This window comes from Phyllobates terribilis, unplaced genomic scaffold (genome assembly GCF_046119375.1).
Source record: "Phyllobates terribilis strain yellow unplaced genomic scaffold, ASM4611937v1 Scaffold_3__8_contigs__length_932513732, whole genome shotgun sequence".
In the NCBI taxonomy this organism is placed as follows: Eukaryota; Metazoa; Chordata; class Amphibia; order Anura; family Dendrobatidae; genus Phyllobates; species Phyllobates terribilis.
Genome location: NW_027362763.1, coordinates 453,818,531 through 453,830,870, shown reverse-complemented (window position 1 = coordinate 453,830,870; position 12,340 = coordinate 453,818,531). Strand labels below are relative to the sequence as shown.

General features: G+C 39.6%; 1 protein-coding gene across 2 annotated transcripts in view; it reads left to right on the top strand.

The window, feature by feature from the left end:
* Positions 1 to 12,340, top strand: part of ASCC3 (activating signal cointegrator 1 complex subunit 3) — a 702,790-nt gene that overhangs the window by 531,431 nt on the left and 159,019 nt on the right. For both annotated transcript variants that reach the window (XM_073675761.1, XM_073675762.1), the window contains exons 23-24: positions 7,494 to 7,592; positions 10,047 to 10,215. In XM_073675761.1, the coding sequence (XP_073531862.1) occupies positions 7,494 to 7,592; positions 10,047 to 10,215 (268 nt within the window). The remainder of the gene's footprint in view (positions 1 to 7,493; positions 7,593 to 10,046; positions 10,216 to 12,340) is intronic.

The window sequence follows — 12,340 nt, the reverse complement described above, 5'->3', positions numbered from 1 at the left end:
GAGCTGGACCGCAGAGTGAAGGCAAAAGGGCCAACAAGTGCTAAGTATCTGTGGGAACTCCTTCAAGATTGCTGGAAGACCATTTCCGGTGACTACCTCTTGAAGCTCATCAAGAGAATGCCAAGAGTGTGCAAAGCAGTCATCAAAGCAAAAGGTGGCTACTTTGAAGAACCTAGAATATAAGACATATTTTCAGTTGTTTCACATTTTATGTCAAGTATATAATTCCACATGTGTTAGTTCATAGTTTTGATGCCTTCAGTGTGAATGTACAATTTTCATAGTCATGAAATTACAGAAAAATCTTTAAATGAGAAGGTGTGTCCAAACTTTTGGTCTGTACTGTGTATATATGTGTATATATATATATACACAATAATTTGAGAATAATGGTTGAGAAAGGCTCACACCTATAGCCGAAACGTCGTTAATATGGGCCATTAAAAAGTAACTTTTTCACTTTTTTTGAAATGGTGTGCTGCCTCCATTGTCTTTGAATATATATACAAGGTTTGGTAATTGCCTGGGAGGCTTGGCACCCAAACTCTATTGCTGGTGCTGTTTCTATTTTTTTAAAAAAAAAAATTTATACACAATAATAGATATGTAGTAAGTAAAATAAAAACACATAGCATTTCATAAATATATACCATAACTATATTTAATATCCATTCATAACTACTGTATATCATAGATATATTATGATGTTCTAATGCTGTGACACAATATATCCTCCTGTTTCCCTTATGTCTTGTTGTTTTAATCAGCTTTCTCTAATGTAGTAAATTATAATTACTTTTGTGCTATTGGATTGGTGTGCTTAATATAATGTCTAGGGTATAAGATAGGGTATAGATTACTGTGTTCTTTTAGAATTAATGATTTTATTATTGTATTTTTTACAATACGTACATATTCTACGTGTCTGTGTATGTCTACACATATATATGTGTGTAAGTATATATTTATTAGTCTATTTATGGAATGCTACGGACTTGAAGGCTCAGAATTTGGCTTGTTTTAAATGATAGCCATGATGGATGTACCAATTTAATGGCTTTAAATTCATTATGTAATTCGACTAAACAGATGTTTAATTCATTAATGGAACATGATAGAAAAATAACAAGGCTGAAAAAGGAAACAAAGGGAAGATAATGTCTCCCCAAGTGATGAGGTGGTTACAGTTTTGTCATGTTCAGCAGTAGTACAAAGCTCATTAATGCCTGCTGTTGGATTTAACCTTTAGGTCAGCTCACTGACTTGCCAATCTTTTGTAAAGCATAGACTGAACATGATGGGACGCACTCGGTCACCCAGTATGTGGTGACCCAAACAGTTCACAAGGTCAACACCCTGTAGCTCTTTATCTCCAGTGCAGCCTTTATGTGTTACGTGTTCATTATCCTGTCTGCTTTTTACATCTCTAGGACGATCCAGCCAGTTACTTTTTTCTTTGAAAGTTAATATTAAAAAGTTACTGTGATAAGCCTGCGGTTAAGTCCCCAAGCTAGTGCTGAATTTATTTGAATGTATTTTCCGTATTACATTGGGAGATTTATGCTTGCATAGTACATTAGTTACCTCGGTGTCACCGTTGAGTGAGAAATACTATAAATGTTGATTTAAGTTTTATGAAGTAATCTTCATTTATCTCATAATACAGTGCATCGCTCACTCGACACAATAAATGAGGGAAATGAATTGTTGTTGGATAGGATCTAGCTTGCAATTAATCTAATTTTTTTTCCTGACTGAACCTGCTTCTACATTTATTTATCCCATCTAGTTTTAAGGAAACAAGATAATCACGGTGTTTCTAAGTAACATTAGAGATTACAGATTATAATCGGTGTGTAGCTGAGAGTTTTCCTTGCTGGAAGATGTTAAATGATAAAAGGCATCACAATCTGACAAATGTATGCGTTTTCTGTAATAATAATAAAGAAATGTAGAACAAGAGAGCATGTTTTTACTGTGTGCCGAATGAAGTATAGCGTTACTTAAGAAATCCTGGGTTTAGTCATTAGGATCATATTTATACTATACTGATAAAATCAGTACATAAAACATTGGTATAAGGAAAATGGAAAGCGTGCCTGTCGTGTGACTGATTAGCTTGCAGCCGATCTTATGAGGAAATGATTGCATTTCTCCACTAGGGTAACATCTATGTCGTTTAAATGGAGGTATGTTGCAGATCCGATCAAAGCTGGAAGCCGAGAGCCCGTCTAAATCAGTTTTGATCCTTTTGTAATTTGTGTACCAGGGGTGTTCTTCAGGACACAGCAGAGTTACGGCTGAAGAAAACCGACTCTTACACAGTTCGTTCCCAAGAAAAACTATTTTAACCAGACAACAGAAAACATTCATAACATTCTGCATACATTTGCCAAATGGCTGGAACCTCTGTACTTGGCACTCCAGAGATCTGTATTTACTTCTTTCTCTACAAATTTGCCTATTGACGTGCCTGTTTAAAATGACCCGCTATTACCGGCTTACACCCTGGAAATTGGATTAATTGTATGAGTGCAATGTAGAGAGTAGCCTGCGGTACAGCACCAGAGTTTACAAACTTAAAGTTTTCCTATATTTTCCAAACCAAATCTCCCTCTCCTTTCCCATAATGTCTTCAGTGAACTCAGAGTAATAGTCCGTCTTCAAGTGCATAGAATATACCCCAAAAATTAATGTGACGGCTGTTTAGCTGTGAGTGAAGTCTTTCGCAGTTAAAAAACTGTCCAATAATATAATGCTCCACAGAAACAACAAGTACAGTGTTACACTCGTATGAATACAGGTATACACAACTATATCACCCGGATGGATTGACACACATCTCACACCTTCATTCACAGGATCTGTGGAAGTCTTGGTAATTGAACTTTGATCTCCCCCGTCCTAGCAATATTCTATCTCTCTCTCTGTGATGAGAAGACTAGCCCCATACATATTAGAAAAAAAATCTGCCAAGCCCACAGATTGTGGTGGGGCTGGCCAGGCACCAGTATCAGGGGGAAAATAATTGGGCTTGTCGAATTTCATCATCAAAACCTTTTGTTCTCCAAGTATACGAGCTGCCACCATGGATGTCTGCCAGTGGTTACTTTTCTCTTTCTATTGAAGACACATGCATTCTCAGTTGAGTGTGCATGTGTATAAGGGGGTTCAGGAGAGAGACTTCGATCAACAAATGACTTCTGCATGATCGGCCAAGTGTGCATGTATATAAGGGGGTTCAGGAGAGAGACTTCGATCAACAGATGACTTCCACATGATCAGCCAAGTGTGCATGTGTATAAGGGGGTTCAGGAGAGAGACTTCAATCAACAGATGACTTCTGCATGATCAGCCAAGTGTGCATGTGTATAAGGGGGTTCAGGAGAGAGACTTCAATCAACAGATGACTTCTGCATGATCAGCCAAGTGTGCATGTGTATAAGGGGGTTCAGGAGAGAACGTTTGATCAACAGATGACACTTGCATGCTTGGCAGACTGTGCATGTTTATAAGGGGGTTCAGCAGAGAGAGTTTGATTAACAGCTATCTAAAGGGTATGGGATTCTTAAAAAAATAAAAGCAAAAACAAATGATAAAATAAAACATAAATGATAAGGCTATATGGAGATACGCTTTGTAGCTGACTTACGGGACCACCCATCTAATGCGTATGAAATAATTGGCCAATGTTTGTTCAGCATAAGTGAGGGTTGAAAAAAGGTTCACACATGTTGGATTTCTATGTACCCTGTTATCTGTTCCCAAAGGAGATTAGCTGCTGACTGAGGTTTATGGCTGTAATTTATTCCCCTCTCTCCATTGTTAATACATTCACACTTAACCATTTGTAGGAGGAGTTTATTACAAATGTTCAGGCGACCACTATTAAAATTGTTTGGCCACCTTTAGAGTGGATAATAAAAAGATCTTTGGTAGTTAGAAATGTTCTATCATTTTTATAGAAAATCTTGTAAATCAGAAATTGTAGAATTGGGAACATAAAGTATCACCTGACTATAATATTAAGTGACAATTTACATTTACAAACAGTATTCACTTTTTTTTTAACCGTTTTCTAGCATTTATAGTCAATTTCACCATTTAACATCATGGTGGTTTTTATATCCAAAATTCTGTTCTGATTAACTTATTACTAGTGTTGAGCGATACCTTCCGATATCGGGAAGGATCGGATTGGATCGGACCGATACCTAAAAAGTATCGGATATCGCCGATTCCGATACCGGAAACCAATGCAAGTCAATGGGACAGAAATATCGGAATGAAAATAAACCCTTTCTTTCCTTGTAAGTTAATTCTACATGAAGGAAAACAGCTAAGAATAATGTAGAATGTATTATGCGAAAAGCCGGCAATTCAGCAGCGACATACACCGGTACCCGACAATTTACAACAGAAAGAATAGAACAACACACATAGATTAGATAGATAGAAACATGTCAGTCACATATATATGAAGTACAGTGACAGTGTTGCTTACTGTACTTGTCATTTAGTGTAAAGGATTTATTTAAAAAAATAACAGTGTTTTCATGCACCGTCTCTTTAAAAAAGCCGGCCTGCAATTCAGCAGCGGTACCCGACAATTTAGAATAGAAAGAATAGACAATCACACATAGGTTAGATAGATGGAAACATGTCAGTCACATATATAATAAGTACAGTGATAGTGTTAATTACTGTACTTGTCATTTAGTGTTAAAATAAAGGATTTATTTAAAAAAAAATTGGCGTGGGGTTCCCCGTAATTATAGGCTCTAGCGGTGGTTAAGCAGACAGCTGGTGCAGATGTTTGAAGCCTGGGAAGGGGGTAATACCCACTGAGCTTCCCAGGCTACTAATATCAGCCCCCAGCTGAATACCTAGCCTTTACTAGCTATTAAAATGGGGGACCCCAAAAAGAATGACGTGGGGTGCCCCCTATTTTAATAGCTAGCAAAGGCTAGGCAGACAGCTGGGGGCTGATATTAATAGCCCAGGAAGGGTGCCATGAATATTGGCCCCCTCCCAGGCTAGAAACACCAGCCGTCAGCCGCCCCAGAAATGGCACATGCATAGGATGTGCTAATTCTGGCACTTAGCCTTGCTCTTCCCACTGCCCTCTAGCGGTGGCAGTGGGGTAATAGAGTTGGGGTTGATGTCAGCTTATAATGCCAGCTGACCTCAAACCCAGGTTAGTAATGGAGAGGCGTCTATAAGACACCCTCATTACTAACCCCATAGTCAAAGTTAAAAAAAAACACAAACACCCTGAATAAAGTCCTTTAATTGAAATAAAGACACAATTCTTTATTGTTCTAAATTAAACCATACTTACCATCACGCCCATTCCAGCTGAAGCCAACAATCTCCTGCAATAAAAGTAAAATAATAAAGCAACCTCATCCTTACTTTTCCATGGCTCCCACGACGGCTCCAGCTCTGCTACAGTCACATGACAGGCTGGATCGTAGCCGATAGCTGCCATTCAGCTTGGCATGCCGCAGAGACTGAGGAGCGCAGGCATGCTTGCGCTCCTCAGTGTCTCGCTGTGACGGCATCCAGATGAGCCGAGTTCATGTCCAATGAACTCAGCTCACCTCATGCACGTCACTGACAGCGTGGGAAAATTCTCCTGCTCAAGCGCTGAGCGCAGGAGAATTTTCCCACGCTGTCACTGACGTGCATGAGGTGAGCTGAGTTCATTGGACATGAGCTCACCTCATGCATGTCACTGACAGCGTGGGAGAATTCTCCTGCTCAAGCACTGAGCGCAGGAGAATTTTCCCACGCTGTCAGTGACGTGCATGAGGTGAGCTGAGTTCATTGGACATGAGCTCACCTCATGCAAGTTACTGACAGCGTGGGAAAATTCTGCGTTTGCAGTGAGTGTGAGAGAATTCTCCTGCTGAAGCGCTGAGTGCAGGGGAATTTTGTCATCCTTCAGAGACACTGCAGAGCGCAGGCATTATGGGAACTTCCGATTCCGGTATTCGATATTCTAAAAGTATCGGAACTCCGATACCGCGAATATCGGTCGATACCCGATATTTCAGTATTGGAATGCTCAACACTACTTATTACATGTTTATAATGACCAAAGCTTCAAACCCTGTGTATAGCCAGCAGTACAGTTTATGAAGTATTGCCATCATTTAAAGCATTGCTATATGCAATCTCTGGGATCCTTGCTGAACTAGAGCTGAAGGAACTTTGTCATTTCTCCTGCCCTCCACTTTTAATTAAATAATTCTGTCTGTCGCAGCTATCACTAGGGACTAATATTTGGCATGTAATGGAACTCAACCATATACCATAACACATTTATCTTCTACACTTCCCCTCGTGACAGCTGCATGCTGCATTTTATCATTTAAAGAGGACCTGTCATCCGGTCAGAAGAGGCAGATTTTTGCTGTTCTTTCATTCCCGCTGCTCCCCTGAGTATGCTGTTTTTTTTTATCCACCATACAGTTCCAGTATTGTGCTAATTTTTAATGGCCTTTATAAGAGGGCTGTTCTCACAGGGTAGCCTAAAGACACGCCCGAGGGAATCCTATAAGCCGCACCTTTTTGGTAAAGCCCAATAAAGCACTAAATACAAAAGGACCCTATCTCTGGTGGATTTAAAAAACAGGCATACTGAAGGGTGCAGTAGGAGTAAAATAAGAACAAAAATTGGATGCTTTGACCTGGTGACGGGTCTTTTATAATGCAATGTCTATCCTATGCATTTTTTGCTTGGCAAAAAAATGCTGCTGTGACGCTAAGTCACTTCTACGGACAAACCGTGAGTCAGGATAGTCAGGAGGGTAGATAGATAAACAGAGGGAAGAGACAAAGGCGTAGTGCGGTAACGATCCAAGGTCGAAATACCAGGAGGATAGCAGATCAAATCAATGGGGTTAAACAGATGGAGGGTCAGAATGAGGTTCAATGACAGGCAACGAAAGATCATCAAGCAAAACACTAGGCATAGAGAAAACCAAACACACTTAGCTGAAGCTACATCTGGCAGAGGTCTGGGACTAACCAGCTAAGTAGCCTGGCAATCACCTGGGACAATGAACACCTGGAGACAGCACAGCACCTCCCTGTCTCAGATTGCATGGCCATGCTGTCAATCAAAACACCGACAGCTCAACATGCCCCTGCACCAGACTGAACACTGAGCTGTCAATCAAAGTACTAACAGCTTCAGTACGCTCCTGTACTAGAGCCATCAGTAACTCTGCATCCCAGATACACTGAGGGGTAGAATCGTGACATCTGCTCTAACCATTATAAAGATACATTTAGAAAGCATACTAAAACCAATGGTGTTATGGGTATTTATGTTATGATTCTACTACTCATTAATGTGCAGTTATACTAAATTACTAACACATATCATCATTAGCCCATTACCATGCCTGTGAACCATAAACCAGGAATTATTTGGGCAACTTTTTTTTTCCCCTTTGCCTTCAACTCTTTATTTTGTTCCCTAGGTGCATGGAACTGTTGGAGAACCTTGGTGGATTTGGGTTGAAGATCCCGCTAATGACCATATTTATCATTCAGAATACTTTCTACTTCAAAAGAAACAGGTACAGCGCCTTCCTACTACTGTCGATATAGCATTGCAACTTTTCGTCTGTGACTTATTGATGAAATGTTTTGTGGCTATACAGGGTTTATTGTCTTCCGTGAGTTCCTGCACCTTACAAGTGCTCCTATTTGGGTTAGTAGATATAACAGACTGATGGAATAGGGTCGCTATGTGTTGAATGCCTTTTGTTAGCAAGAAAATTAGTAACCAGAAATTGGAAAAAAATGTCAAGCTTCCAAGTATCGCAGCTTGGATGATTGCCATCAACCAATTAATTTTGTTTGAATAATGTACTTATATTTGCAGCGGTAAATTTTCAATTTACCACGTGCTTAGGGTCCAAGGATCAACTAGGTCAGGGATATTATATGTATTTATATATAAGAAGAAGCCAGAGCAGTCTTGGCAACTTTCCCAAAAGTCGTATATATTTTGCTAAATTATTCCAATAATCCACTTCCAAATTTCCTTAAATTTCTCTGCTGTTGCATTGATCCATGATTTTTTTTAAAGTTAATTAATTTTTTTAAAAAGAACACTTGGCATCTTTACTGACATGTCTATCATCAGAGCTGAAAGGCAACATTAATTCTAGAGTACATTTTCTTGAACCTCTGTGTTGTGCCATTATTTCAGTATTCCTCCTGGAAACATATGAATATATTGACAACTGGGCATTATTGTTCTACTCGACAAAAGAGTGCGTCTCTACTCAATTTTACATTGTTGAGAATGGGTAGCACGGTGGCTCAGTGGTTAGTACTGTTGCTTTGCAGCACCCGGGTCTTGGGTTCAAATCCCACCAAGGACAACATCTGCAAGGAGTTCTCCCGTGTTTGCGTGGGTTTCCTCCAGATTCTCCGGTTTCCTCCCACACTCCAAAGACATACTGATAGGGAATCTAGATTGTGAGATTTCTCAATAGATTTCTTAAAAATTATGCTAGTGTGCACACGGTGCGTTTTCACAGCGTTTTTTTTACGTGCGAAAATGGGCCAAAAACGCTAGGTATTCCGTGTGCCAGCTAATGCAATGACAATCCTGAAGTGCTGTGCACATGATCAGGAATTTTTTTTCTGTCAGGATTGTCATTGCGTTTAAATCTGCAGCATGTCAATTCTTTGTACGTTTTTGCAGTGTTTTTCACCCATTGACTTCAATTGAGTCAGTCAGCAAAAATGCAGGTATAAAAATATTTGCGGATTTTTGCTGTGTATTTGACTGACTCAATTGAAGTCAATGGGTCAAAAACGCACAAAGAATTAACCACGAATGACAGATGTCGGCTGATAAGAGACTATTCCTCCCATTAGCCTACGACTGCTGCCGCTGATGATAGCGAGAGCAGGCGCCGCTGACGCCTCTCCATTACTAACCTGGGTGTCATGTCAGCTGCCAATACAAGGCTGAAACGACCCCCAATCCTATTACTCCACTTGCCACCACACCAGGGCAAGTAGGAAGAGCAAGACTAAGCACCAGATTTGGCTCATATTATGGGTGCGTCATTTCTGGGGCCATTGAGGGCTGATATTATTAGCCTTGGAGGGAGCCAGTATCCATGGCCCCTTTCCCGGCTATTAATATCAGCTCCAAGCTTTTTGTTTAGCCTTTGTTGGTTAGATTTTATAGGGAGACCCTACTTCAATTTTTTTCTGTGGTCTCCCTGTAATCTAGCCAGTAAAGGCTAAGCAAACAGCTGTGAGCTGTTATTAATAGCCAGGGAACATTTTTAGATAATGGCCCCTTCCTAGGCTAAAAATAGCAGCCCTCACCTGCCCCAGAAATGACACTTCATATTTGAATGATATTAGGAGTAATGGGATAAGGTGTAATGGGATTAGGTGTCCCTGACACCAAGCCATAGGTTTAGTGATAATGAGGTGTCAACCAGACACCCTCATTACTAAACCTGTAAGTAAAAAGTTAAATAAACACACACACACACCAAGAATAAAACACTTTATTTGAAATACAACAGACACTTTCTTTAATCATTTAAATTAACCAATATACTCACCCCAGGTCCGACTGTAATCCAAGGGTTAAAGTGATGTCCCACATTTATTTTTTCAAATTTCTTTATTTAGCTCCAAAGAGCATTCATTGCTAAACAAAAATGCATCAAAAAATGCCTGCAAAAAACGCATCAAAAACTCTGCAGCAAAACGCACGTTTTTTCCACAATGTTTTTGCTGCCAAGAGATGCAGAAACCTTGCAGAAATTTCTGCAACCAAATACTCAACGTTTGCACATAGCCTTAAAGTATTATTATATCTCTAAGAGAAATTACAAAGGAACAGCGCAGCAGATTTCGAAATATGATGCCCCAGAATTATTTCTCGAGGAGTGCAAGTATTTACTAGAACAGACATCTCAGGAGATCTTACAGACCCTTTAATAGTTGGGGCTGATCAATTGTGTTTCTTAAGATTATTTTCCTTCCAACAGGTCGTCATCAAAGAACAGCAATTTCTCGTCTTTACAATACCCATCTTTGAACCATTACCTTCCCAGTATTATATCAGAGCCGTTTCTGATCGATGGCTGGGAGCTGAAGCTGTGTGCATAATAAATTTCCAACATCTCATCTTGCCAGAGAGGCATCCTCCACACACAGGTAAGAATTTATTGTACAGGATTGTCATATTAATGCAATACATTATTTTTCATGCAATTATTGTGACCAATTGAACATTTTGAACTCCAGTTGGTTCATAGATCTTAAAAAAAAACACTAGTTTTGCCATTGTTTCACAATTTACAAGATTTGAAACTGAGGGCGATCAGGGCCAATTTGGGTGATGTGTAATCTATGAATTATTCTGATGTTTTCATAGTACAATAGTTTTTGTTTTCATCAAATACAGTGTACAACCATGTATGGTTAAATACCTCACATTTGTAGTATTAGTAGTGGTGCTGTAAGCAATTTAGTTGTTAGAAAGATAACAGGTTCTTTTTATAATTGTTGTTGTCATATTACTTCTCTGCAATAAAATAGATTGTATTACTCGTATAATACACAGATATATACTTGAAATCTTTTAAGGAAACTAGTGTAAAAGCAAAACTGATGCAGCGGCTGTACTATATTAACATTTTTCTAACAAAACCAGCCCTGCTCTGCCATCCTAGGACCAAGAGGTCACTTTCAGCTGTATACCCCATGAGGGGTGATGACTAAAGCTCTTCAAATCTTCAAAAAACAAATATCTGCATATAATAAGCAAAGAAATGACGGCACTCACCAGCGTGATGTGGTGTTCTTTATTAAGGCTAAATGCCCACGATGGAGAAATGCTGCATATTTTTTCTGCTTCTCCCTGGCAGGAAAAACGTATGCGGATTTTACATGTTTTTTTCCCGCCAGGTAGAAGGGTTTGTCAAGCGTTTTTGCATGTATTTCTGCATGTAGGTTATCAAGCGCTTTTCCAAGCGATTTTATATAGTGTGACAAAGTAATGGTTAAAAAAAAAGAATAAGAATGATAAAAAATAAGAAATAAAGGTTATACTTACCTTCCGATGGCCCCCGGTGTTTTCTCCGCTCCGTCTGGTCTGTTGTATCCGTCGCGGTGGTGTGAAGGACCTGCCATGATGTCACTGAGTCATGTGACAGGTCACACGTCCGCCAACGTCAGCGGTCGCGTGGCCTATCACATGACTAAATGACGTCATGGCAGGTCCTCACACCACTGCAAGCCGTACAAGAGACCGGACGCATCGCTGAGGAGGCCGGGGGACATCGGAAGGTAATTATAATCTTTATTTTTTATTTTAAATTCTTTTTTTTTTTTACAGGTTCTTAGGTACCCGAGTCTGGATGAGAGTCTCCTCTTCTCCAAACCTGGGTACCATCCGCACATTGAATCGCTTAATATCCGTGTGTGCAAATGGGCTGACACGGATATTAAGCGTTTCAATGCAAGTCAATGGCGGTGATTACGCTACGTGTCCGCAAAATTTATGGACATACTGCGGATTTTTCCGCAATGATAATCCGCAGCGGAAATTTCCGCAGCATGTGCACAGCACATGCGGATTATCATTGGGGACCATGGGGCACGTATTACCAAGCGTTTTTTAAGCATTTTCGCTGCTTAAATTCCATGGCAAAAACGCTTGAAAAACGCATAGTGGGCACGCAGCCTTAGAGTTGCGACACTTAGAACAGCACTTGAAGCAGGGGAGTTTGCTAGTGCTCACATGCTTAACCCATTTACAACCTTGGATTTTTGTGTTTTCATTTTTGCTCTCCTTCTTTCCAGACCCATAACTTTTTTATTTTTCCATCATTATGGACATGTGAGGGCTAGATTTTTGCGGGATGAGTTGTACTTTTGAACGACACTATTGGTTTTACCATATCATGTACTGGAAAACGGGAATAAAATTCCAAGTTCGGTAAAATTGAAAAAAAAGTGCCATTCTACAATTGTTTTGTTTTTTTTATTTACCATATTCACTATATGGTAAAACTGACCTGGCAATATGATTCTCCAGGTCAGTACAGGTACGCAGATACCAGGCATGTATAGTTTTTTTTTAATTTAAGTGATGAAGAAAAATTCGGACATTTGTAAGAAAAAAAAAATTTTGCTTATGTTGCCATTTTCCAAGACCCGAAACGTTTTCATTTTTCAGCATATGGAGCTGGGTGAGGGATTATTTTTTGTGCCCTCAGCTGACATTTTATTGATACCATTTTGGGGTAGATATAATGTTTTGGTCGTCTCCAATTTC